The 26,079-nt window shown below is 40.2% G+C and overlaps 1 protein-coding gene across 3 annotated transcripts in view; it reads left to right on the top strand.

The window, feature by feature from the left end:
- GPR176 (G protein-coupled receptor 176) overlaps window positions 1-25,753 on the top strand; it is a 114,047-nt gene extending 88,294 nt beyond the window's left edge. For 2 of the 3 annotated variants that reach the window (XM_043919241.1, XM_043919243.1), the window contains exons 2-3: window positions 17,747-17,938; window positions 22,855-25,753. In XM_043919241.1, coding sequence (XP_043775176.1) covers window positions 17,747-17,938; window positions 22,855-23,977 — 1,315 coding nt within the window. In that variant the 3' untranslated portion in view covers window positions 23,978-25,753. Of the gene's footprint in view, window positions 1-17,685; window positions 17,939-22,854 lie in introns of all 3 variants that reach the window. The other variant, XM_043919240.1, reaches the window with a different exon arrangement.
- The last annotated feature ends 326 nt before the right edge of the window (window positions 25,754-26,079 follow it).

Genomic DNA, 26,079 nt, shown 5'->3' on the forward strand with positions numbered 1-26,079 from the left:
AATCTTTGTGGAATGTAAGACTTTTGTTTTTACCTTAATTGTATAGCTTTTTGCCCATCAGTGGATTTAGAAGTCTTAAGCAGTTATTTTTTAATTTATTGAAAAATATTCATAATCAGACTTTTTTTTAGTAAGATCATTAGCTAAGCTAGGCTTGTGGTTCTAATTATGTCTGTGATTTATTATTAGTGGGTTGCAACAAACTTGCTCTTATGAAATGAGTAAGCTGTTTGCTGAACTATGAAAGGAGGAAACAGAGAGACAGAGAAGGTACTCTAACATCAGGGAGAAGTAGTAGAAAATGGGTTTTTGATGTGTGCATGTGAGTGGGTGAGAGAGAAAAAGAGAGAGAATGTCTTCAAAGCAAAACATTGTATGTCTATTTGCTGCCCTGTTCTGTGGCTTCCTGGGGAGCAGGAGGCTCACCCCACTGGGGGAGCAATGCCAAATTCCTCTGGTGCATGAAATAGGGAACCCTGTCTGAGATGCTAGACATGCTTCTGTACCAGCTGTCTTTATATTCTCTCTGATTCAGGAGACCAAATTCCCTGCAAAATAGTCACTGAAAGCAATGTCTAAGGGAAATGTAATTAATTACATATTAAGACTTCTCTCTTTTCTGTGCCCCAAACCTTCAGGCACACAATGAAACTTTTTTTTTTTCTTTTTCAATAACAGCCTTATTGAGATAAACTTCACTTAACCAGATAATTCACCTTTTTAGAGTGTATAAGTCAATGGTTCTTTAGCATATTCACAGAGTTGTACGACCAGCACCACAGTTTTAGAACATTTTCTTCATTCCAAAAATGAACCCTGCACCCATTAGCAGTCAGTCCCCATTTCCTCCTTATAAAGTGCACATGATGTGTGTAAAGCCTTAGGCAGTAAGTGCTTGCTGAAGTTGGTGAGCAATCATTCTTTCCAAAGTTTGTGCTCCTGCTTCCCTTCCAGTTACTCCAGCCTGAAGCAACAGGCCCGCAGGCGATGTGGGAGGAGGGCAGTTTTGTCTGTACTTGTCCAGGCTGAAGAGCCTCAGCCCTGCGGTTCACATCAGCATGGAAGCAGTGGTTTGTATTCCCTGTAGGACTTGCCGAAGTCTCCTCAAACTCCTTATTGATTCTTCTGATTCTCATTTTCATTTTATTGGAGCTGAGGAAAATCACACTTTCGTGATTGCTTGTCCTATTTCCCAAGTTGATTGCAAGAAACCGTGTCTGGCACCTTTGATCACTGCTATTGTCTCAGCCAGTGCTAATCTGTGGCTCCCTTGAGGTCCCTGTGGGCTGCCCTTTTAGCTGACAGAGAGCCAACTCCGTGCTGACGTTCACCCCCAGTGAACCAGCAAGGGAGCCTGAGCAGCATCATACTGGCCTCAAGTAAAGGTGGGAAACACCAGGCTTATCAACCTCTCCATTCAATGTCTCTCCCTCAGGGTCAGCAAGATGCGGGTCTGTCAGCCAGGAGCTGGGGGGCATCTTTGCCCCTTTCTTCCCCACACAGGCTCCTACCTGTCCTAGGTAAGGAACCTGCTGTCGCTGCTGGAAAGTGAGCAAAACATCATCTTTCCAGGTGTAAGGGCCAACAAACAACTTAAGAAATATCTGTATTTCAACAATAGACTTTTGGAAATAAAAAAATTAACCCCTAAAGCTGACATTTTCAGCATCACACTAAAGCTGGCTAGAAATAAAAGCTGTGTATGTGTGTGTTTAAACATATTTCACTTTTTTTTTTTTTTTTAGTTTAGAAACAAATTGTTACATATATGTATTATGTGTGCATGCTTGCTAAATCGCTTCAGTTGTGTCCAACTCTTTGTAATCCCATGGACTGCAGCCTACCAGACTCCTCTTTTCATGGGATTCTCCAGGCAAAAATACTTGAGTGGGTTGCCATCCCCTTCTCCAGGGGGTCTTCCCAACACAGGGATCAAACTCGTTCTCTTGCATCTCCTGCGTTGGCAGGCAGTTTCTTTACTAGTTTTTTTTTTTATTATGTCATCCCCACATCCCACTTTGCTTGAAGTAATCACTGTTGACAGCCTGAGATGTATCTTTCTATATATTTCTGTATCTTCCTACAGGGACATGCCACAGTTTATCCTAATGATGGGCATTCAGATTGTTTTCAATTTTGGGGATCATGGTTAACAATCCTTCAGCAAATATAGCTGAATGAACAGCCTTAAATATTGATTCTTTTGTTGTAGGATAGTTTCACAAAAGTAGGACTGCTGATGATGCATGTACCTATTCGATACTGCTAGGTTACTTTCCATCACTATAGCAATCAACTTGTCCGCCAAAAACATATAAAGATGTTCATATCCCCATACTCTTTTATACTTGCTCTTATAAATCTTTATTTTATTTTTGCTAATTAATGGTGAGAAATGTTTTCTCCTTTTTATTTGAATTCTCACTTTTGCCATTCCCCAAGGATACACTGTATCAGTAATCAAGGTTCTGTCTTGGAGATGAACTTGCTGGCACATTTGCAGCTGCTTTTAGGCCTCCATTGGCTTCAGTTTCTCCAGGCATGAGCTTTGAAGAAGCAGCTTTGATGAGAATGATGGATTTTGATCATAGATGCTGATGTGTTCTGTATGATTTAAAAACCATTGACAAGATGAATTTTGGAAAGGTTACAGGAACAAGAAGGAAACAGGCCATGTGTGTGCACAGATGTTATAGGTGTTCTGGCTTTGCCCCAGCTCTGCAGTGGTCATGCCTTGCTCTACCCTGCTCTCTGCAGAACCTGGAGGAGCCCCTTGCACAAGGGGAGGACCTTCCAGTGGCTAGCATGTTGGGCTTAGAGAGAGGAGAACATGAAGAGGTAAGGACTCCCAGAGCCCATCAGCTTCTGAGCCTTTCTCCCATATTCCCTACTGAAACTAGATCCATCTTCCTGTGTGGTCCCCCTTTCCGGAAATTTTTTTTAGCTCTCAAGCATCCCTGGGTTCAGCGGTGGATACTTTTCAGAAGTGTACGCCCTCTCAATGTCCTTTGCTGAATAGTAAAATTTTCAAGGTTTTTGATCATCTTTACTATCATTATTCTGAATTCTTTTTTAGTTAGTTTGCCTATTTCCTCTTCATTTATTTGGACTTGTGTGTTTCTAATTTGTTCCTTCATTTGTGTAGTATTTCTCTGCCTTTTCATTATTTTTTTTTAACTTATTGTGTTTGAGGTCTCCTTTTCCCAGGCTTCAAGGTTGAATTCTTTCTTCCTTTTTTTTTTTTTCCTTTCTTCCTTTTGTTTTCTGCCCTCCTAGGGTTGGTCCATTGGTTTGTGTAAACTTCATACAGGGTGAAATTTGCCCTGAGTTTTTGTTTGTTTGTTTTTCCTCTGATTGGCAAGGCTGAGTGAGGTGGTAATCCTGTCTGCTAATGACTGGATTTGTATTTTTGTTTTGTTTGTTGTTTAGGTGAGGTGTCCTGTACAGGGTGCTTACTGGTGGTTGGGTGATGCCGGGTCTTGTATTCAAGTGGTTTCCTTTGTGTGAGTTCTCAGTATTTGATACTCCCCAGGGTTAGTTTGAGGTGCCAGGACTTCCTGAAAACACTGATTGGCTGGAAGGAAAGCCTTTATGATGGCTACTGAGCTAGCTTCTTGGTCTGCCCACTAAGTCCATCTGGAATGGTGCTCCCAGTGGCTCAGTCATGGGCTCTTCTGCCTCTGGATCAGTCTTCAAGCTCAGAGGGTGCTTACTGAAGTCTAAGATCCTTAGTTGATCATAAAATGATATAACTCGGGCACAGCCAGATGAAAGGGAAGCTGAGGGCAAGGCCTGGGGAATTGAAGCAGGATTTCTATGGCTTCTTCAGGCGCACCCCCACCTCTCTTCCTCACCTCCCAGTAAAATTTTGTAGAAGTGATTTTCCATTTCTGCTTCTAGCTGGCACCCTCAATTCCCTCATTTCTCGTCCTACTCTGACTTTCTCAGAATGAATGTTTCTTGGATCTGAGTTATACTACAATTCTAGGGACTGGCTTGTTGTGGATTGTAGCTTTCCTCTGGTGCATACGATTCCTTTCTTTTTTCCTCTCCTGCCACTCTGCCTGCCTCATCTGGCATGCAGTGGAGTAGGCACCCCAGTGTAATGCATGCTAACATTCTTGTGGGTCCTACCCCCACAGATCAGTGTATATGATCTGGGAGACAGAGCATGATGTAGGAGGGCCTGCTTGACTCAGGTAGATCTGTTACTGAGTTTATGGTGGATTAGAGCAGTGTTCAATCCCAAACTGGCTGGATGGGTTTCCAAAAATGTTACAGTAATCTATTCTGAAAAGTATATGCCCTACAGGATGCCTTGTCCATGAAGCCTACGGCACTGCTCTTAGGGACTACCCCTTCTGGGTCTTTATATAACTTCTCAGCCATTGATTAGCAAAGATCAATGAGATGTGATGGTACCTGCCACAGGCAAAAATTTTGGAGGAAAAGTTTCTATACACATTGCTGGTGGAAATGAGAAATCAAAATCACAGAAATAAAAACACCAGAAAATAGCATATATGTTCAATATTTATTGTAATATTATTTATAATGGCCAAGATCTATAAACCAAGTGAATGCCCATTTGGAGCACGAAGGGTGAATAATAAATTGTGATACAGTCATATATGTCTGTAAATACAGTGTATATATTTATTTATGATTATATAGTGAGAAAATCACTGGTATCCACAAAGAAGGACAGCATGTACAAGTGATATACCATTTACTTAATACTATGTTTATACACATAAAGAGAGATAGAGATGATGACCAGAATATTAATCATATTTATAAGGTGGTGGGATTCCAGGTAATTTTTCTTTCTTCTTATACTTTTCTGAACCATTTGAATTTGTAATAGTGAACATGTGTTAGTTTAAAAAAAAAAACAAACACTCAGAAATAAACTGAAGATGTTTTCATTGGGAAAAAGCCGAGGGGTAGAGGAAGGAAATGCCAAACTTGTGATGAGTGGCCAGACTCTTCTGGTTTTTCCCAAGGCACATGATTCAAGAGATTAAGACAGGAGTGGTGATGTCTTTTATGACCCAACCTTGGGAGTCTTACTGTCATTTTTCTGTACCCCATTATTTACCTATTCAGTTGTAGGAGAAGCCTACAGAGGGCCGTGAAAACCAGGAGGTGGGGATCACTGGCCATCTTGGAAGCTGATTACCATAGGGAGTCTGAAGGTATTGCTTTTTCCAGAAGTCTTAACAGTTAGCAAAAATAGCTTTTCTCTGCATAAGACTTACATAGTCTTGTGTGGAAGCAAAGATGACTTTTCCAGGTTCCTTCCATTCATGTGAGTATATAAAGTCAATTTAGTGCTGTGGATTACCTTCTTATTCCTGCTAAAGAACTATAGAGTTTCTAATTGGAAAAATGACAATTTAAAAATGTAGAAACTTCCCTGGCAGTCCAGTGGTTAAGACTCTGCGCTCCCAGTGCAGGGGGCATGGGTTTGATCCCTGGTAGAGGAACTAAGATCCTGCATGCTATGTGGTGAGGTCAAAAAAATTAAATAAATGTTGTAGCATGTCACTGTTTCCCTGAACATTGTATATATGCTCACTTTTATTTCCTTACTTGGAATAATATTAAATTTTGTTGGTTAACACTTATTAGCCAATATTCTGCCTTCATCTATGGTGTTTACATGCTTAAACCTTTATAAGAAAAATGTCAGGAGCAAGACTAATGGAAACTGAGGCTTATTGAAAGTGAACAGATTTTATATTTTATCTTTTTTTAAATTTTATCTTATTTACTTCAATCACATTGAATCAGTGACATTGACTGCACGCTGAAAGCCAGTAATTTACTAACCCAGAAAGTGGAAAATCAATATCTCACAAGATAAAAAATTCTTCCCCCTTTTGTTTTAGAATGGGAAAATAAGAGTTCATATCTCTTCATTGATTTTAGTGCTTTAAACAAGGTAATAGTATTTCATGCTGATTTTATTTTGAACCAGCAGGAAAATTACATGGTAAATAACTCAGTATTATTCAAATCAACTAATATTAGAGGAAAAAACAGGAATTGGAAGCTAGCTGATTATTCATGAAATGCTAAAATATTAGGAGAATTCTCCTTCTCTGTTTATCTGTACCACTGTAATTACCATAAACATGAAGCCTGGATTCGGAGAACATGATACAAAGAAAAAAATCCTTTTGCCAGTTTTCAGCAATGAGACTAATGAAGATTCAAGAAGATAAGGCCTAGGTTGCCTTAAATAATTACTGGGAAACGCACATATAAAAATAGGACTTGGCATGGAGATAAATAGAATTGAAATTATTCTCCTTATTATTTTGCTCTCAGTTTTTGTTCTCTTCTTTCTCCATCCTCTGATACTACTTGAAGGAGACAAAAGAAGAAAAGAGACAAAGAGAAGTGTTAAGAGTATGCTTTCTGAAAGATTTTATTCCTGCATATTCATTAGAAGTATTTCTAAAATCATATTACACCTGCACTGTACCTAAATACATCTTGTTGGTTCAGTTCTTGTCTCACAAGGAGTCGTATCCAAGTTCAGAGTCCAGACTGAGGCTGTCTCAACTCTTAAGTTCCTCCCTTGTTACCCACATGCCACTTCCCTGCTTCCTACAGAACTCTTGATTCCTAGTATTTTATCTGACCATTTGTCCCATTTTCTCATGTTGGTTGGCTTTGATGGGCTGTGTGCTGTAACTTATCTTTTCATTGTCTCTTGTGTGTGTCCTATTCTCCACCTTGCTCTGACTTTCAGATCCATCACTTCCTTCCAGAACCTTCCCTGCCTTGACCATGTTTCTCTGGCCTTGGACTGGATCTGGCTGCCTCCACCTTTTGTACCATCTGCTGCTCTGGGTCTCCCAGTCCCAGCTTCTCACTCTACAAACACCCCTCTGTTGCTGGCCTCCTCCTTTCCGGCAGGAATTGGAGAAAGTGGTGAAGGAGAGTCTACTCTAGAGTAAATGGAACCTCCTCAGCAGTGAGGAAGTGGTCTGAGATCTATTATGAGAAGTTTTAGAATGTCATTTCTTGTTCCTCATCTTCCAGCCTTTCCCCTTTTCCTGCCTCTCCTTCCAAACTTAGCTAAAGAAAAAGGGATGGAATTTTCAACTCTGAATTAGTGTCTTAGTCAGATTGTGCCAGTTCATGAGGAGTAAGAGACTCATTTCCAGAATCTTACTCCCGTACCTCTTATTAGTCATGCTGGGTCCCCATGGACTAAAGCAGGATTGGGCTCATTTTCCTTTCTTAGCCCTGTAATTATTTTACTCTTGTGTTCTTTGGAAATATTTCCAATATAATTTTCCCTTTCAGACCTCACAATGGTAGTTACTGGAAGAGAGGGAGTAGGAGAATAGAATGCATGAATATTCTGTGTACATTTGCTAGACTAATTACAGTATTGCGTGATATATCCTTGAATGTGTCTCCTTTATTCTGCTCTGACACTGTGTGCTGCTGTTGGGGAGATAGTAAGCATTCAGTTTGTTGATCAAAGGCAGTTGCCATCAATAGATGTACCTACAAAACTGAGTACACAGAAAATAATTTTGATAGAGACATATAGAACTTCAAGCTTTTATTCATTCATTTATCTGGGTATTTATCTAGGTATAAAACCATTGTTGGTGCTCATGAGGGTCAATAAAATTTCCAGATAAGATTCCTCTCAGGCTTTATAATCTTTCAATCTTTTATTGGAGAAATAATCCCTCTGGGCTAATGTTTCCTAAGGCCCACTTGACTTCGCATTCCAGGACATCTGACTCTAGGTTAGTGATCACACATCATGATTATCCGAGTCATGAAGATCTTTTTTGTATAGTTCTTCTGTGTATTCTTACCACCTCTTCTTAATATCTTCTGCTTCTGTTAGGTCCATACCATTTCTGTCCTTTATTGTGCCCATCTTTGCATGAAATGTTCCCTTGGTATCTCTAATTTTCTTGAAGAGATCTCTAGTCTCTCCCATTCTATTGTTTTCCTCTGTTTCTTTGCACTGATCGCTGTGGAAGAATTTATCTCTCCTTGCTATTCTTTGGAACTCTGCATTCAAATGGATAAATCTTTCCTTTTCTCCTTTGCCTTTCGCTTCTCTTCTTTTCTCAACTATTTGTAAGGCCTCATCAGAACCATTTTGCCTTTTTGCATTTCTTTTTCTTGGGGATGGCCTTGATCCCTGCCTCCTGTACAGTGTCACGAACCTCAGTCCATAGTTCTTCAGGCACTCTGTCTATCAGATCTAATCCCTTGAATCTATTTCTCATTTCCACTGTATAATCATAAGGGATTTGATTTAGATCATACCTGAATGGTCTAGTGGTTTTCCCTACTTTCTTCAATTTAAGTCTGAATTTGGCAATAAGGAGTTCATGATCTGAGCCATAGTCAGGTCCTGGTCTTGTTTTTGCTGACTGTATAGAGCTTCTGGGAAGCATCACTATGAACAAAGCTAGTGGAGGTGATGGAATTCCAGTTGAGCTATTTCAAATCCTAAACGATGATGCTGTAAAAGTGTTGCACTCAATATGCCAGCAAATCTGGAAAACTCAGCAGTGGCCACAGGACTGGAAAAGGTCAGTTTTCATTCCAATCCCAAAGAAAGGCAATGCCAAACAATATTCAAACTACTGCACAATTGCACTCATCTCACGTGCTAGCAAAGTAATGCTCCAAATTCTCCAAGCCAGGCTTCAACAGTACATCAACAATGAACTTCCAGATATTCAAGCTGGATTTAGAAAAGGCAGAGGAACCAGAGATCAAGTTGCCAACATCTGCTGGATCATAGAAAAAGCATGAGAGTTCCAGAAAAACATCTAATTCTAATGGACATGAGTTTGTGTAAACTCTGGGAGTTGGTGATATACAGGGAAGCCTGGCATGCTGCAGTCCATGGGGTCACAAAGAGTCAGACATGACTGAGGGACTTAACTGAACTGAACTGAAGAGCATTTTCATTCAAAGCAATTATTTAAAATTCACCATGAATTTTAATAAACTAATTTCATAGCTTCTTCCTGCTAATCCAATTTCTGCTTAATTTGAACCTTCTGTATCATTTCAGAACAACTTCTGGAATCAAATTAATTATAATTAAAGTACCAGTTTTCTCATGCTAATAATGATCAGTTTAAAGAGCTGGGCAGATATCAGAGTTTAGTCACAAGTTATAGCAAATTGACACTTCATTAGTGAGGGAGAGGCTCAAACTTTTAGACTTAGGAGAAGAGCAAATTGTGTTGAAAACCACCAGGTACAGAGCCCTGGCTACAAGCTGGTTTCCTCCACGTTCTTGCTGCGGCCATAATTCTTAAAAATACCAGTAGCTGCTTATCACCTTGCCAGTGCTGGGAAATTTACCCATGTAGGTTAAATGGAGAAATATTTTAAAAATCAGAATAAGTTAGAATCCTTTTTGTGAACTATTTAAGCTTTCCTTTGGAAGTGTGAACTTTGTAACTCAATTTTAATGTTTGTGTTTCCAGGTTCGCAGAGCTTAACAGTGTCTTTTTTTTTGTTTTTAAACTTTCCAGGATTTGCCTTCTTTATTCTGAGGAATTCTTTATTCCTATCTTGTCTTACCATCTCTGTCTCTCACTCTTTCTAATGAAAAGGAGGTCCCTTTGAGGGTTTTGCTTGGGCAGCAGGTTAAAGGGTTCAGAGAAAAACATGGATTTGCCCTTTAGATATCTAGGCTAATTTCATTCTATCATGCTGCAACTTTGAATAGTATTTCTGGGAGCAGCCAGGGGTCTTAAAGTTTGCATCCCACCCCCCACCCCACCCCACAGTCTTTTAAAACTAACTCATTGCACAAATCAGTTTCATAATGAAACTGCATCTGAACCATACCTAAATAAAATGTAGCAATGCCCTTAGATATTCAGAGACACCTTTACTTTCTAATAAAGTGGTAAGAAACTGAATATAGTTGACCCTTGAACAACATGGGTTTGAACTGCATGGGTCCACTTAAATGTGGGTATTTTTCAATGGTAATTACTAGAGTGCTACATAATCTGCAGTTGGTTGAATCCAGGGATGTGGAGGAACTGTGGGTATGGAGGGCTGACTATAAGTTACATGCAGATCAACCTCTGCCTTATTCAACAGCCAACTGTAGTTTTTTTTTCAAATAATTTTGAATAAAATTTTTTCAAAATTTAAATTCTGATTAAAATTCTTAATTGCTTAACCTGTGTGTCTAAATGCACAAGAGTAGTGTCTACTTAATTGGGAAGATGGTAGGTAATTATTGTTTTTAAAAGTTTTTAAATAAATAATGAAGTATAGTTATAATCATTGTTTTATTGCTTGTACCATTATTATTGGCCAGATAGCATTTAAAAGACTTACCCATAATGATACAAATACTCTCTTGATGGTTTCCCACTGTTTACATAGTTGAATTGAAAGCATGATGAGAAAGTCATCATTACCTTGAGATTTTTCATTTTTCTTTATGAAACCATGTCAAGATCATTGATTCCATTTTCAGTTTCCTTGACCATTTATGATTTTTAATTCACTGTGGGGCTTTATTAAGATATATCATGTCTGTGTGCTCCTGCAAGATTTCTGTAGGCTGTTTGAAATGTCTTATAGTAGACTTGATGGATTCTAGGAGCAGGACTGCATCTGGAGAAGAGATGTCTTTGATCTGAGACCTGTCATTTGTGATTCAAATGGAGGCTGGACAGCCTAGGAGGGAGCAGGTCTTGCAGTGGCCCCTGCCCTCCCTGCCAGGGAGACAGGGCCTTAGTGAAGTCACTGAATCCACAAGACGGTAAAGAGGAGAGACAGGTTGTGTGTGTCCCACACACCTGAGAACAGAACTCTAAAGTTGTCACAAATACCCAAACACATAGTCCCAGGAAGTATGGTGAACCCACGAGATGTCTGCTGTGATTTTGCCAGCACCATCCAAGGATTTTTTTTCCTTGGTGGACCCTAGTGTTCCATTTGAAATCTGCAGGCCAGTCAGTCCTATCTTGTCTCCCATTTCTGACTGCTTATTAGTCCCTCCAGGGTGCTGTCCTCTTCTATTGTCTCTATACACTGCTCCAGGTTTCTTTTCCTCTGGCCCAGCCTTATTGTATACTAGAGATGTGGGAACTGCTGTGCAGCTGAAAGTAACAGTGACATGTCTCCTTACATAGCACGTTATTAGGCATAAGAAGCTGTTCTAAGTGCTGTACGTATGTTACTTGTATGGGCTCATTTAATCCTCGTAATGGCTCTGAGACAGGCATTGTTATCATGTCCACTTTACAGACAGTGAAATTGAGGCACAGGGAAGTTAAGTCACCCATGATCACACATAGTTAGTAAATGGTAGAACTGGGATGTGAATATGAGAGGAAGTCTTCAGGGTTTGTGCTCTTAGTCATTAAAGTATCCTGCATCTCCTTAGGGTAAAAATTTCCCCACACACTAAACTTTTCTCAGAATGGTCCATGACCTGGTCTATAGCCTGCCCCAGAAAAGCAACCCCCATATACTATGAGCTCATAACTGGACATTAAAAACCATGTGGGGAAAACCATAAAAAGAGAGCCAATATAGCAAACAAATGGCAAAATGAACATGTTGAGAACTAAAAACAATAGAATAATCTAAAAGAAAATTATAAGCAGTTTAAAAGCATGATTTTAGATTAAAAAAGGAACAAAGCCATAGTAAGATGACTAGACACTAGAAATAAAGAGTAGGCAGTTTGCAGTAGACCCAAATATAAATTTCAAAAGGTTTAATGCCCAATAAGCTACCAGAAAGAAAGATGGTTTTACTACTTTTAGATGAATTAAGAATTGATAAAATGGAAGGAAAACCTGAGAAATAGCTTTCAGTTTGCAGAAGACAATAAATTAATGGAAAGTGGAGAACATGAAAGAGAGGTTAAGAGACGAGAATGAAGTTTAATGTAAGTCTGTTAAGAATTTCAGAAGAAGATAATAGGGAGAAAAAGGATAGGGCAAAAATTCAAAGAGGCCATGGATGAAAATTTTCTAGAAGTAAGGAAAACATGAATCCTAGGATTGAGGAAGCATGCAAAATTCCAAATATTTCAGTGAGACTACAGAATTTTTATGAGCGTGTGGGAAAAACAATGCTCTCATATGCCTTTTATGGAGGGTCATTTTGCAATATATATATATATGTGTATATATATATAAAACATGCAAATTCTTTGACCCGGAAATTGTTTCTAGAAATTTATCTTCAGTAAATAATCAGTCGAATTCCTCCAAATTTAAATATATAAGGATGTTGAACTCAACATTGTATACTAGAGATGTATTGAAAACAGCTTTAGAAAGCTCATCAATATGCAGTAGACAAAATACACTAGTGTATAACCACAGAAGCATTGTTGCTTTTATGGAGTTGTTAAAATGATGATATTGATCTATTTTTATTTATTGTCACAGAAAGATGGTTGATATGGAAAAAGATCTAAAAAACCATGTGAATAGTTGGTCCAACTGGCATAATAAAAACATCTGTATATCTAAACAGGAGTTTGGAAAGATAAATACTTTAAAGTTTATAGATAGTTATCACTGCATCAATAATTTTTACTTTCTTTTTTTGTCATTTTACGCATTGTCTTATATCAAGTTATACTTTGTAAAGGGAAATCTTGATTTGTAATTTAGCTGAGGAGGAATGATAGAGTAATAGCAGTCCCAGGGAGAGTAGATTTGAACCAATGCCATCATGTTCTACCTCTCATTTCCCTTTCAGTTGTGTGTGTTATGAGTATGTACTAACTGGTACTGTGCCCACAATCCTGGCACAGAATGTTGTCATGGACTCCAGCATTAGGAAATATAACGTGAATGTGTAGGGAGAAAGAATGGATACAGAAACTTGAATCATCTCTAAAAGGGATTGGGTGATTTAAAACACAAGATGTCTAAAATAAAAAGTATCTCAAGGTTGAATACTCTGTTTAAAATATATACTGAATTATCCCTTGGTGTACCTTGTAAAGCTAAGAAGAATCTACAGTGCTCATGAGATTAAATGATCAAATATGTAATTTTCATGCTTTGTTGTTGTGTATGTATTTGTGTGCATGTACGTGTATGTGTGTACTCACGTGCACACACACACACTTTTTTATAAAACGTGTGGCCGATCAAGCTTGAGTATGGGTGCCCTTCACCTGATACTTTCTTCTAATTCAGGTTCTTAGAGCCAAATGCATCAGTTTTTAAGTGAGGAGAAAGAGAAGTAGTTTAGAGAAGGAACAGAACATAGAGGCTTAGCTGTAGTTCTTAATAGGAAAAGGGGTTAGGTTTCAGATGCCACCTAGAGTTTTGTAAATAAGTGGAGATAAAATGTGACTACAGCCATCTCAGATTTTTCAAAAGCAACTCGATGAAAACAAGTTTTGTCATTCATAAGTGTAGACATACTAATAAGATGTGTGATTTAAAAAAACAATAAAAAGTGTGCCCTTCATAATTGGGAGAGAGAAAGATAAGAGAGTTAGAATATGAAGGAAATGATATCTGAGATTAGTTTCAGCTGCAAAACAATTTACTGTGTACATGCAAGACGTTGGCACACACCCTCTCCTGTACTTTGCAATGAATTTTCTTGTTTGTTACATAGAATATTTTATTCAGCGTAGCCTCAGTTCAGTTCAGTTCAGTCACTCAGTCATGTCTGACTCTTTGCGACCCCATAGACTGCAGTATGCTAGGCTTCCCCTGTCCATCACCAATTCCCAGAGCTTGCTCAAACTCATGTCCACTGAGTCAGTGATGCCATCCAACCATCTCATCATCTGTTGTCCCCTTCTCCTCCTGCCTTCAATCTTTCCCAGCATCAGGGGCTTTTTCAAAGAGTCAATTCTTTGCATCAGGTGGCCAAAGTATTGGAGTTACAGCTTTAGCATCAGTCCTTCCAATGAACACCCAGGACTAATCTCCTTTAGGAAAGACTGGTTGGATCTCCTTGCAGTCCAAGGGACTCTCAAGAGTCTTCGCCAACACCACAGTTCAAAAGCATCAATTCTTCGGTGCTCAGCTTTCCTTATGGTCCAACTTTCACATCCATACATGACTACTGGAAAAACCATAGCTTTGACTAGACAGATGTTTGTTAGCAAAGTAATGTTTCTGCTTTTTAATATGTTGTCTAGGTTAGTCATAGCTTTTCTTCCAAGGAGCAAGCATCTTATAATTTCATGGCTGTAGTTACAATCTGCAGTGATTTTGGAGCCCAAGAAAATGAAGTCTCTCACTGTTACCATTATTTCCCCATCTATTGGCCATGAAGTGATGGGACCAGATGCCATGATGTTAGTCTTCTGAATGTTGAGTTTTAAGCCAGTTTTTTCAGTCTCCTCTTTCACTTTCATCAAGAGGCTGTTTAGTTCTTCTGCGCTTTCTGCCGTAAGGGTGGTGTCATCTGCGTATCTGAGGTTATTGGTATTTCTCCCAGCAATCTTGATTTCACCTTGTGCTTCATCCAGCCCAGCATTTTGCATGATGTATTCTGCATATAAGTTAAATAAGCAGGGTGACAATATACAGCCTTGATTTACTCCTTTCCCAATTTGGAACCAGTCCATAGTTCCATGTCCCGTTCTAACAGTTGCTTCTTGACCTGCGTACAGATTTCTCAGGAGGCAGGTAAGGTGGTCTGCTATTCCCATCTCTTTAAGAATTTTCCATAGTTTGTTGTGATCCACATAGTCAAAGGCTTTGGTGTAGTTAATAAAGCAGGAGTAGATGTTTTTCTGGAACTCTCTGGCTTTTTCTATGATCCAATGGATGTTGGCAATTTGACCTCCAAATCCACCTTGAACATCTGGAAGTTCTTGGTTCACGTACTGTTGAAGCCTCACTTGGAGAATTTTGAGCGTTACTTTGCTCGCATGTGAGATGAGTGCAATTGTCCAGTAGTTTGAATATTTTTTGGCATTGCCTTTCTTTGGGATTGGAATGAAAACTGACCTTTTCCTATGAAAAGGCTTTCCAGCGTAACCTACGAGATGACAAAGATTAATAGTGATAGAGAAAAAGAGAATGCTCAGGGTCTTCATTTATGTCTTTATAGAAAGTCCCCTGGTGGACTGGAGACAGCCTCAGTATTAACAACTGATGATATTATGACACTCTTTTCATGGCAGATTTCTTTAAGTGGGCAGTTTTGTTATTAGATGGTTACCAGATTTTAAATCCTGTCTGTAAAACTTAAGTGAGGAAAGATGCTTCAGCAAGATCCTATTCTGCGTTTCAGTGGAAAAAGGCCAGGAAAAAAAATCCCCATATAGATGAAGCTTCAAATACATCATTATTGCTCAGCTTATAACCTTGGTGACAGGAGAGCTAGAGCGGCCTGAGGTAGTGGTATTAGTATAAACAGCTTTTGTATTGAACACGTGTGTATGTATTCCCACTGCAAATTTCATCTCACTGAGGCAGCATACTTATGTAAGCAAAGTTTGTTAGAGAATTTCCTGGAAGCAGCTGGCCTACTTACCTAAACACAATGCCTTTTTTTTTTTTTCTGGCAAATAAGAAGTAGCTGTAGAATATTGTGTTTGAAAAGAGACTCTTGACAGAAAGTTATGTCAACATCTGAGGCACTGAGGCAGCTCCTGGGGTGACTTTGGCTGGAGCCCTGAATTCTGCTATCCCCTCCCCTGACCCCATGGCTCTCCTTCTGTGTGAGACTGAGCTGCCAGCTCAGTTCATTAGAGGGCATTCTCTGTGCCTGTACTCAAGAGGCAGCAGTATTCTTGGGTCATGACTGACTGGCCGTGTGGACCTGGGTCTCTAACCAGGTGAAAGCCTCCCTAGTAGAATAGGCTGCCTGGTATACCTGAGCACTTGGGCCCTGTGAGACCCTGGGGATAAGGGCTATAGTCTCTGTCTAGACATGGCAGTTAATTCTGATACTTCAGTCTGGGGCCAGCTTGTTACAAATGCAAGTTTCCAATTCTATACCTGTAACTGTGAGTCAGGATGTCTGATATAGTAATCCTTATGCATAGTAAGGTTTGGGAACTACTGACTTAGAATAGCCTCTTGTGATATTCCAAATACAAAAGGGTAATTTTATTGCAGGGACTTTTAGTTGTTATTTGTCCTTTTACAAATTCATTCATCTAAATATTTGTTGAACGCCTATTCTGTGCTAGATACTGAACTAGGCAGTGGAGTTATAATGGTGAACAAGATTGACATTTTTTTTTTTTTGTCTTCATGAAATGAAGGGAAAATGAATAAACAAATGAATAATTATGAAAGCTAAGAAGGCCACAGTATTATAACAGAGTATAGTGGGGGGAGGAACAGTAAATGTTTAAAATAAAAATATGGTTAGAGAAGGCCTCTCTGAGGAGGCAGCAATTATACTAAGACCTGGATTAAAAGGAATCAGTCAGATATACAAGAACCTTGCTAGGCAGTATAAAAGCTTGTACACAGGTACTGAGACTGAATCAGCCTCGATGTGTTTCAAGAACAGAAAAAAAGAGCAGCATGACTATGCCCAGCCAGCCAGGGGCAGCATGGTGTGAGATTAGGCAGGTTGGTCCTGGATTGTGTAGGCTCTGGAGGACAATGAATAGGCAGAACAGACTGAGAGGGAATGGAGAATCCAACATTTAGTGGCAAACAGGAGTCTGGAGTTGGGAGGAGAGAGGCCTAGTCTGGGGCGTGAATGTGAGGGTTATTAGTGTTTCAAAAGCAAGACATCTCAATGGATAATTCAACCTAGGAAGAGGCTGCAGAGAGAAGATGGGAAAGGGCCTGGTAAAGAAGACTGGGAGCCTCTAGGACCTGGGAGAGGTGGGAGGGTGGGAGAAACACCAGGAGACTGTGGGCCTGTGGAAGCCACAGGAGGAGAACGCTTAGAGAGAGACAGGCAAGTGTGTTATAGGTGCTAAAGATCTAGAAGAGTGCAGGCCTCTTCAGTGGCCACCAGCTGTATGTGGCTCTGGAGCACTTGAAATGTGACTAATGTGAAATGAAAATATGTTGTAAGTGTAAAATAAAATGTACACCACACACACCTAAAATGAATATAATGTTATGTATTAATTATATTTCAATTTAAAAAATGCATGCCAAATTTCAAAGATGTGGTAAAAAAATAAGAATGGAAATATTTCATTAGTACTTTTTAAAGTAGTAATGATATGTTGAAATGATATTGTTTAGCATAGATTGGGGTCAATAAAATACACTATTAACATTTCACCTGCTTCTTTTTAGTTTTAAAAAATATGGCTAAAAAAATATATGGCTAATAGAAAATTGTAAGCCACATGTATGTCTTTTGTCCTGTTTCTGTGGCAGTTTGGTAACTGGAGGTCATTTGCAAGCTTTAGACTGGCTGAGATTTAGTAATCCCTAGCCAATTGTTTATACTCAGGTGTGACAGGATCATCATGATAATATTTATTATGCCCGAAATTAAATTTAAAAACTCACCAATAAAAATTCTTATAGACTTTTTGATATGTATGAAAGTGATTTAATAATTTCATATAAATTGATAATATAATATGGCCTTTAAGTTCTTTGAAATGAACTCTCAAATGTGGTTTTCAATCTTTTTTTTAACCTGCATTTTCCTTCTTTCCTTTCTGTCTTCTATCTTTTTATCTAAAAATTCTTTTGTTTTTATTTTTGCCTATCTGGCCAGGAAACTTCATGGTGTTATGGTCGACTTGCCGCACAACCGTGTTCAAATCTGTCACCAACAGGTTCATTAAAAACCTGGCCTGCTCGGGGATTTGTGCCAGCCTGGTCTGCGTGCCCTTCGACATCATCCTCAGCACCAGTCCTCACTGTTGCTGGTGGATCTACACCATGCTCTTCTGCAAGGTCGTCAAGTTTTTGCACAAAGTCTTCTGCTCTGTGACTATCCTCAGTTTCCCTGCCATTGCTTTGGACAGGTAAGATTAAGTAGCCAGGGGCGTAACGTTTTTTAAGTGTACTGAAAAATTATCACTGTGAAGCAAATAGTGAATAGCTGATGTTCCAAATATTGCTTGTGGTCAAGAGAAAGAGAATCAACTGCTGAAACAGATACCTCACAAAAGCCAGCAGCCCTGGAAAACGGGGCTTTTGAGAAAAGATGTGGTGTTGAGGAGGCTACATCATGAGGATGCTGGGGCAGACCTGGGGCATGATATAGTTTCAGTCTGGTTGGAATTGGCCATATTTGCTTTGCAATTGCAGTAGATTGCTCATCAGATTGCTAACTCTGCAATTAGGGCCTTTTGATGATGGATGAAAACATTTCTGGAAGAACAAGAGAACAAACAATTCAGTAGTTATTTAACAAGTGATTAGACAGTCCAGTTGGACCTGGCCAGATAGCACCAGAAATTCCTGGTTTATTTGTAGGATTTATTTCCAAGGTTTTATACTGTGATGGTGATTGCTTTCTCTTCCCGTAACTTTTTTTTTTCTTTTTATATTTATTTTTATGATCTGCAGTTCTATGAATTTTAACACATGCATGGAGTTGTGTATCCACCACCACAATGCTAGAAAGAACAGATCTGTCAGCTTCCAAATTTCTTCTGTGTTGCCCTTTTATTGTCAATTGCTACTTCTTACCCTTCACCCTGGGCAACCACTGTATAGTTTTGCCTTTTCTGGATACAGTATAAGAAGCCAGATCCAAAAAACTATATATTGCATGATTTCGTTCATTCCCGTAACTTTTTAATGGATGTCCATTTGAAATAAATCTTACATCTTACATCCTAGCTATTGCTATTATACATAATTTGATCAAATTTATCATAGTGAAGTGTAAAGATCTCAGTAATCAACAACTTCCTGCCTTTTTTGTTGTTGTTGTTGCTAGCACTTCAGGAACACAGTTGAGATAATAATACATTTTAGAGAACAGAATTAAATAAGCACACAAGAATTGAAAAATATTTTGTGTCCACAAGAATTTTTGATTTCAAGATTTACAAAAAGGAGAAGTTGCTGATGTGAAATGTGCTGATTCTTCTGACTTTATATCCTGTGATAAATTTAACTATGTTTTAGGTGTTAGAATTTTAATACTCTTTGTCTATTTAAAACATGCTTAAACCTTAATGACCTATTGAGGGCATAGACTACAAAATCCATCTGTGGAGTCACTTCACCCTATCTGACTTGGAACCCAGATTTCATTAGCTGCCCAGTGTCAGCTGCATGACAGGACACAAAGTCATACAAAGCCTTCTGCATACTAGGAGAAACCATTGACTTTGTACTTAAAAGAGGGATCTTGGAGCCAGAAGTCTGATTTTAAGTCCCACCTGTGCTGTTTCCTTGCTGGTGGCTTTGGGCAAACCTCTCTGAGCCTCAGTTTCCTCCGGAGTAAAAAGAACTAAATGAACTATTTGCGGCCTGTGTTTAGATAGGCTGCACTGATATATATATATATATATTTTTTTTTTTTTTCTAGTCTTCTCTTCTGTTTGGCACATTCTTTCCCAGATAAATTGTCTGCCATCCTTTTACCACTAGAGATCCACTGCAGCTCTTTGACAGTTTCTCCTTAGAAACTCACCATCCACAGGAGCAGACAAGGCAGGTGACAAAACCAAGTGACATGGACCAGTTTGGATTTGTGTCTGCTTTCTTTTACATGGGGGTCATCACTCAACAGGCCCTTTACTACACCATTGTATAAATTTAAGGCATAATGGATCTTCTTACACATATTGTGAAGGACTCACTAGAAATTTAGCCAGAGACTTCTCTGGCAGTCAAGTGGCTAAGACTTTACCTTCCAATGCGGGGGGTGTGGGTTCTGATCCTTAATCAGGGAGCTAAGATCCCACATGCCTCATGGCTGAAAAGTCAAAACATAAAACAGAGGTGATACTGTAACAAATTCAATAAAGACTTTAAAAATGGTCCACATGAAAAAAATTCTAAAAAAAAGAGATAACATCCATCATCTCATATAGAAACATATCATTTTACTTATGATGAGAACTGCTACAATCTACTCTTTTATCTTTTAAAAATGATTTTGTTTACTTTTGGCCATGTTGGGTCTTCATTGCTGTGCAGGCTCTTCTCCGGGTGCAGAGAGCAGGGGCTACTCTCCAGATGCAGCGTGTGGACTTCTCACGGCTGTGGCTTCTCTTGTTGCAGTTCCTGGTCTCTAGAGCATAGGCTCAATAGTTGTGGCACACAAGCTTAGTTGCTCCACGGCATGTGGGGTCTTTCCGGATCAGGGATTGAACCCATGCCTTCTGCATTGGCAGGCAGATTTTTACTACTGAGCAACGAGGGGAGCCCCCTGACCTACTCTTTTAACAACTTACTTCATTCCTTTTTATTGCTGAATAATTTTCCATTGGATGCATATACCACAGTTTATTTATCTGTTTACTACTTAAGGGACATTTGGGTTGTCACCACATTTTGGATGTTGTGAATAATGCTGCTATGAATCCTGAAGTTTTTTTAAGAATAGGATGCAATAAGAGTGGAAACACGTCATTCAGGACAGATTGCTATTCCACCTAGAACAGTGCAGTAATCCCTGTGGGTTATTTTTGAGCCTCTGGTTTTAGGCAAGAAAATACATAAATAATAAGAAATACGTATTATCTTTCCAGCAGAAAATCTACTGTATTTTTGCCATCATTTTAAAGTTTTTTCCAGTGTATCTTTTACTTTATTTTTTTTTAATTGAAGTATAGTTGATTTACAATGTTTCAGGTGTACAACAAAGTGAATCAGATATATATATAGATATATAAAATCTTGCCAGATTCCTTTCCATTATAGGTTATTATAAGATATTGAATATAGTTCCCTGTGCTGTATAGTAGGTCTTTATTTGTATTGTTTATCTATTTTATATATAGTATTGTGCATCTATTAATGGGCTTCCCAGGTGGTGTTAGTAATAAAGAACCTGCCTGCCAATGCAGGGGACATAAGAGACTTGGGTTTGATCCCTGGGGCAGGAAGATCTCCTGAAATGGCTACCAACTCTAGTATTCTTGCCTGGAGAATCCCATGGACAGAGGAGCCTGGCAGGCTATAGTCCATAGTGTCGCAAAGAATTAGACATGACTGAAATGGCTTAGCACATCTGTTAATATCAAATTCCTATTTTTTTTAAAAAAGGTAAGCAAGTTCTTTTAGTAGAAAAGCAAGGTTGGTAGATCCCTATTTCATTATTTAGTGATTACTCAAAAGCATAAGTGTGGTGTACTTGAAGACAAAGGGAGAATAGTCCTTTCTCTCACTTCTTTCTCAGATATTTGTTTCATGGCACCAAGTCAGCAAGTTAATTGGGAGGCCATGTGCACTTCTGCATCATTCCCTAGACACGTACACTCCAACAAAATGATGTATAGTGAACCTGTGCACTCATGTTGCATCTGTTTCCCAACATATAATGGAATCAGAAATTATGGGAAGCTGGGGTTCGTTACATGTCTTTTAGCAAATGGGAATCAGAGATAGTGGACATGTATTCATGTGTGGGTGTGGGTCCATCACATTGGATTTGTTAAATGATGATTAGAAAAGTTTATCTATATTCAGAGAGAAAAAATTGAGAGTGTGCATAACTTATACATTTCTTTCTCTTTTTTTCCCCTCCCAGAAAGCGAGCTAGAATACATTTTACCGTGCTCCATCCATCTCTGGTCATCCATGGTCATGTGTGTTTGCATCGTCTCTCCCCCAGCCTGTCCCCTGACAGACTCCACCACAGCACCACTTTCTCTTGACATTTTCCCAGGTGCTCCCTTTCCCCTACCTCCTCTGTGCATGCCTCCAGCAGAGTCATCTTCTCCTCAGTTATAATTGTTTGCTTACATGCCATTTTTTCCCCATGTAGTTTAGAAACATTCTTGTGTATCCTTTCATCATTGCAGCCCAGTGCCTGGCACAATATGTAGCACATGGGTAGTACTTAGAAATCCTTGTGACAGGAAATCACACATGCTCAGGTGGCCCCGTGAGGGAATACATGTTAGTAGGGTTGGAAGGTCAACTCCAGTGTTAGCTGACTGCGCAGACGTGGGGTGAGCGAGAAACTTGCTGTATCTCTGAGGGCTACTGACTGCCCATTCAAGACAGATGTGGTTCTAGGGGTTTAACAAATTACTCAGTTTCCCCAAATCATAGGTGATATTGAAACAAGGTGCTTTGGGAATTCTGATTAGGTGGTTATAGAATAATCAAGTCAAGCTTGAAGGGAAAAAAAAATCTCTGATTTTAACAAAGATATAACTGTGCGGGTATTTTAGACCTACTGATTGCTCTTAGGGTCCTGAGCGATTATCATGGAAAATGGCTCCTGATCCCACACAATTTTTTCAGTGGAATTGATTTTGAAAGACTTTGTCAGAGTCTATCCCTCACACTGGGTTCTTCTGCCCCAGCAGCTGTAAATGTTAATGATACCCATGTATATATACTGCAGGATGAGTTTGCTTTGGATTTGTGTGCAAATTTCTCTCTCTTCATGGCTTTGAAAATTGCCCTTAAGCTCCTCTAGCCCATGTAAAATATTTTTACAAATTACCCTTTACCCTTAAATTGAAAAAGAGTGTCTTCACAGCAGATGGAGACATCGTTTATATCGAGGGCACTCTTCGGGATTTAGTGCTGGTGGCCATAATTATAAAGCTCACAATGAATTGTATGGCAAAGTCCTCAAAACTTAAGGTCTAGCTTCCAAATTCCCCTAGTGATCTCCTCTGTCTGAGGCAGAAAGAAAGAACTCGACCCTTTCTTTCCTCTCTCCTACTTTTAGTAATGTGAATTCCCCTAAGTTAAAGTGTATCTTCTTCTGTGAAGTGAATTTTGCTTGTGCCTTTGGCAGGTACTACTCAGTCCTCTATCCGCTGGAGAGAAAAATATCTGATGCCAAGTCCCGAGAACTAGTGATATACATCTGGGCCCATGCAGTGGTGGCCAGTGTCCCTGGGTTTGCAGTGACCAATGTGGCCGACATCTACGCCATGTCAACCTGCACGGAAGTCTGGAGCCACTCTCTGGGCCACCTGGTATATGTTCTGGTCTACAACATCACCACGGTCATCGTGCCTGTGGCTGTTTCGTTCTTCTTCTTAATACTGATACGCCGGGCCCTGAGCGCCAGCCAGAAGAAGAAGGTTATCATAGCAGCACTGCGGACCCCACAGAACACCATCTCTATCCCCTACGCTTCCCAGCGGGAGGCTGAGCTGCATGCCACGCTGCTGTCCATGGTGATGGTCTTCATCTTATGCAGTGTGCCCTATGCCACGCTGGTCGTCTACCAGACAGTGCTCAACGTCCCCGACACGTCCGTCTTCTTGCTGCTCACGGCCATCTGGCTGCCCAAAGTCTCTCTGCTGGCGAACCCTGTGCTTTTTCTTACTGTGAACAAATCTGTTCGCAAGTGCTTGGTAGGGACCTTGGTCCAACTGCACCACCGCTACAGCCGCCGAAACGTGGTGGGCACAGGGAGTGGGATGGCTGACGCCAGCCTGGAGCCCAGCATGCGCTCAGGTAGCCAACTCCTGGAGATGTTCCACATTGGGCAGCAGCAGATCTTCAAGTCCACAGAAGACGAGGAAGAGAGCGAAGCCAAGTACCCAGGTTCAGGGGCTCTCCAGGCCAAGGAGCTACTTCCCACCTGCCTGGAGGCAGAGCTGGGACCACAGTTTGCAACTCCCGCACCACCCCCGGGCACCGTGGACTCTATCTCCCAGGTAGCACCAGCAGTGTCTGTGGAATCTGAGACATTTCCCGACAAGTATTCCCTGCAGTTTGGCTTTGGGCCTTTTGAGTTGCCTCCCCAGTGGCTCTCAGAGACCCGAAACAGCAAGAAGAGGCTGCTTCCTCCCTTGGGTAACACCCCAGAAGAGCTGATCCAGACAAAGATACCCAAGGTAGGCAGGGTGGAGCGGAAGATGAGCAGAAACAATAAAGTGAGCATCTTCCCAAAGGTGGATTCCTAGCAAGGCTTGTGAATTCTTGGAAGCCACAGACCTTTCCACATTCCTGCTCTTCTTTCACTGGGCCTGTGATTTGTATGATCTCATTGCAACTCAGCATGGGTTGCCTCCTCCTCTGTGGGCCAAGTGCTTATGAATGAGAGGGAAATCTATATATAAAATCGAATGTCCTTTTCATTGAGGATGTGTATATCTATATATATATGTTTATCTCAGTGATCCAAGTCCTTAGTAAAGTCCATGTTCCTCACAGTGGAGGCAAAAGCTGGGTAGTGGGGAACGGGTCTTGGGAGGGAACTTCATGTGCATTTTCTGAGGATATCTCAGTTCTGGGGCCCTGCAGAGAGTACACATAGAGGAGAGTGTCTATGGAGTGCCAAAGGGAGCAGGTATTCTAAGAGAAGCCCAAGATAATTATGGAGCCATGTGACCATAAAGAAAATGCCTATTAGATTGATTTTAAAATGTGAAAGAAGTGGAGAAGAAAGACTGAGAAATACCCACACTCTGTAGTCTTTAATCTTCCCAGATGATCTCATGAGAAAGATTCTATGCAGCAATCAGCAGGGGTAAAGGATATTGAAAATGATGATCTTGTGCCAACTTCTGGAATTAAAAATCATTTAAAAAGGCAAAGTTAGTATACATGGGGGCCTCTGGAAATGTCAAGCTAAAAATACTTGATTAGGAGAGGTGATTCTGCCCAAAAGAGTGGGAAACATTTGGTTCTCTTCCAGGGAAGACTCCAGACCCCAGGTGTTGCCAGTTTCATTTTCAGTCTCTTTGTATGACTTCCTTCATTTTGGGCATAAAGGAGGAACAAAACAGAGAAGGAATTCATCATTGTAAAATGCCAAGGCAACACCTAGCCCAGGTAAGCTCTTGGCTTCCTGTTTCCCAATGAAGTTATAGCAGGAGCCAGACAGGATAGGAGAGGGAGGACAATGTCCTCAACTGATCAGTCACCTGGAGGCTCTCACAAGTGATTCGAGACCACTTTGAGGTGGGTTTCACCAGGCTGAATTCAAAGTACAGATGACACTTCACTCTTAATGAGAGCAAATCAAGCACCAGCTCTGCTCTTTTCTGATGGGTGTTTTGTTCTTGTTTATTGTTCCTAAGGGAGCCAATCCCGTGCCTTTAGCAAGCTTGAAGGGGGGGGGGGCGGCATACTCAGTGGCAAGCAGCATATCCCAAAGGCAGTGGTCCTTGCAGATCTCCTTGAACCACACTGGCCCTTGTCCCTTGGAGGAAGGTCAGACTGTGTGCGGGGAATTTCTTTTTCCTGTCCTTTCCTGGGTGTGCTGTCTTGTGATTCCTGACTGTGAACCCAAAGACCCTTCTCCCCAGGAGGGAGTGCCTTCCTCTTCGTGTTTGTCTCTTCTGTACATTGTGTGCTCACAGTGGAAACAGGGGCCTGCCTGCCACCCGCTCTCTCAGGGCCCTGCATGCCCTCTGTATGCTTCACCCCGTGGCCCTTCAAGTTTATCTTTCAGACATTCACAGCTGTCACAGCTTTCATCACGAAGGAACATAATCTGTCAGAAAATTGTGTCCACTTTAGAAGAATCTGTCAAATGTAGCCACGTTGATGTTCCAATAATGTATATGTACAATTTAATAAGTTCTTGTGAGCCAGAATTTGGTAGATATTTCTTATGTATGTTTGAAGCGGTTGGTTGACATCTAACTTGATCATGGCCAGGTGTATTTCTGTACTCTTTGAAGAATTATGTTTTAATAAAAAAAATCAAAAAACAGTTTCTAAACTCAAAAAAAGTTGTGTGAGTGATTTTTTTTCCCCCTTACAAGTGGTGTACTATCTGAACCTCTCTCTTCCTGCATGATCTCAAGTGAAAGGTATTTATTTTCTTCCCAAAATGTAGATACAGCATTCTAGTAGCATTTTCTTATGTTGTTGCAACTTGAAAAATGAATTACCAAAGAAGAAAGTGCGGTGTTTGAATAAATGTCCCCAACCTGGTTTCCAAATAGATTTGGTGGGTGGACTACCAAACCTGTAGGTGGAGCTACACTGGGAAGAGAATAGTGCAGCAGTCATTAACCCTTATGGTTGGGACCATGACCTTGAAGTCTGATGGTCA

The sequence above is a fragment of the Cervus elaphus genome, chromosome 12, assembly GCF_910594005.1.
Source record: "Cervus elaphus chromosome 12, mCerEla1.1, whole genome shotgun sequence".
NCBI lineage: Eukaryota > Metazoa > Chordata > Mammalia > Artiodactyla > Cervidae > Cervus > Cervus elaphus.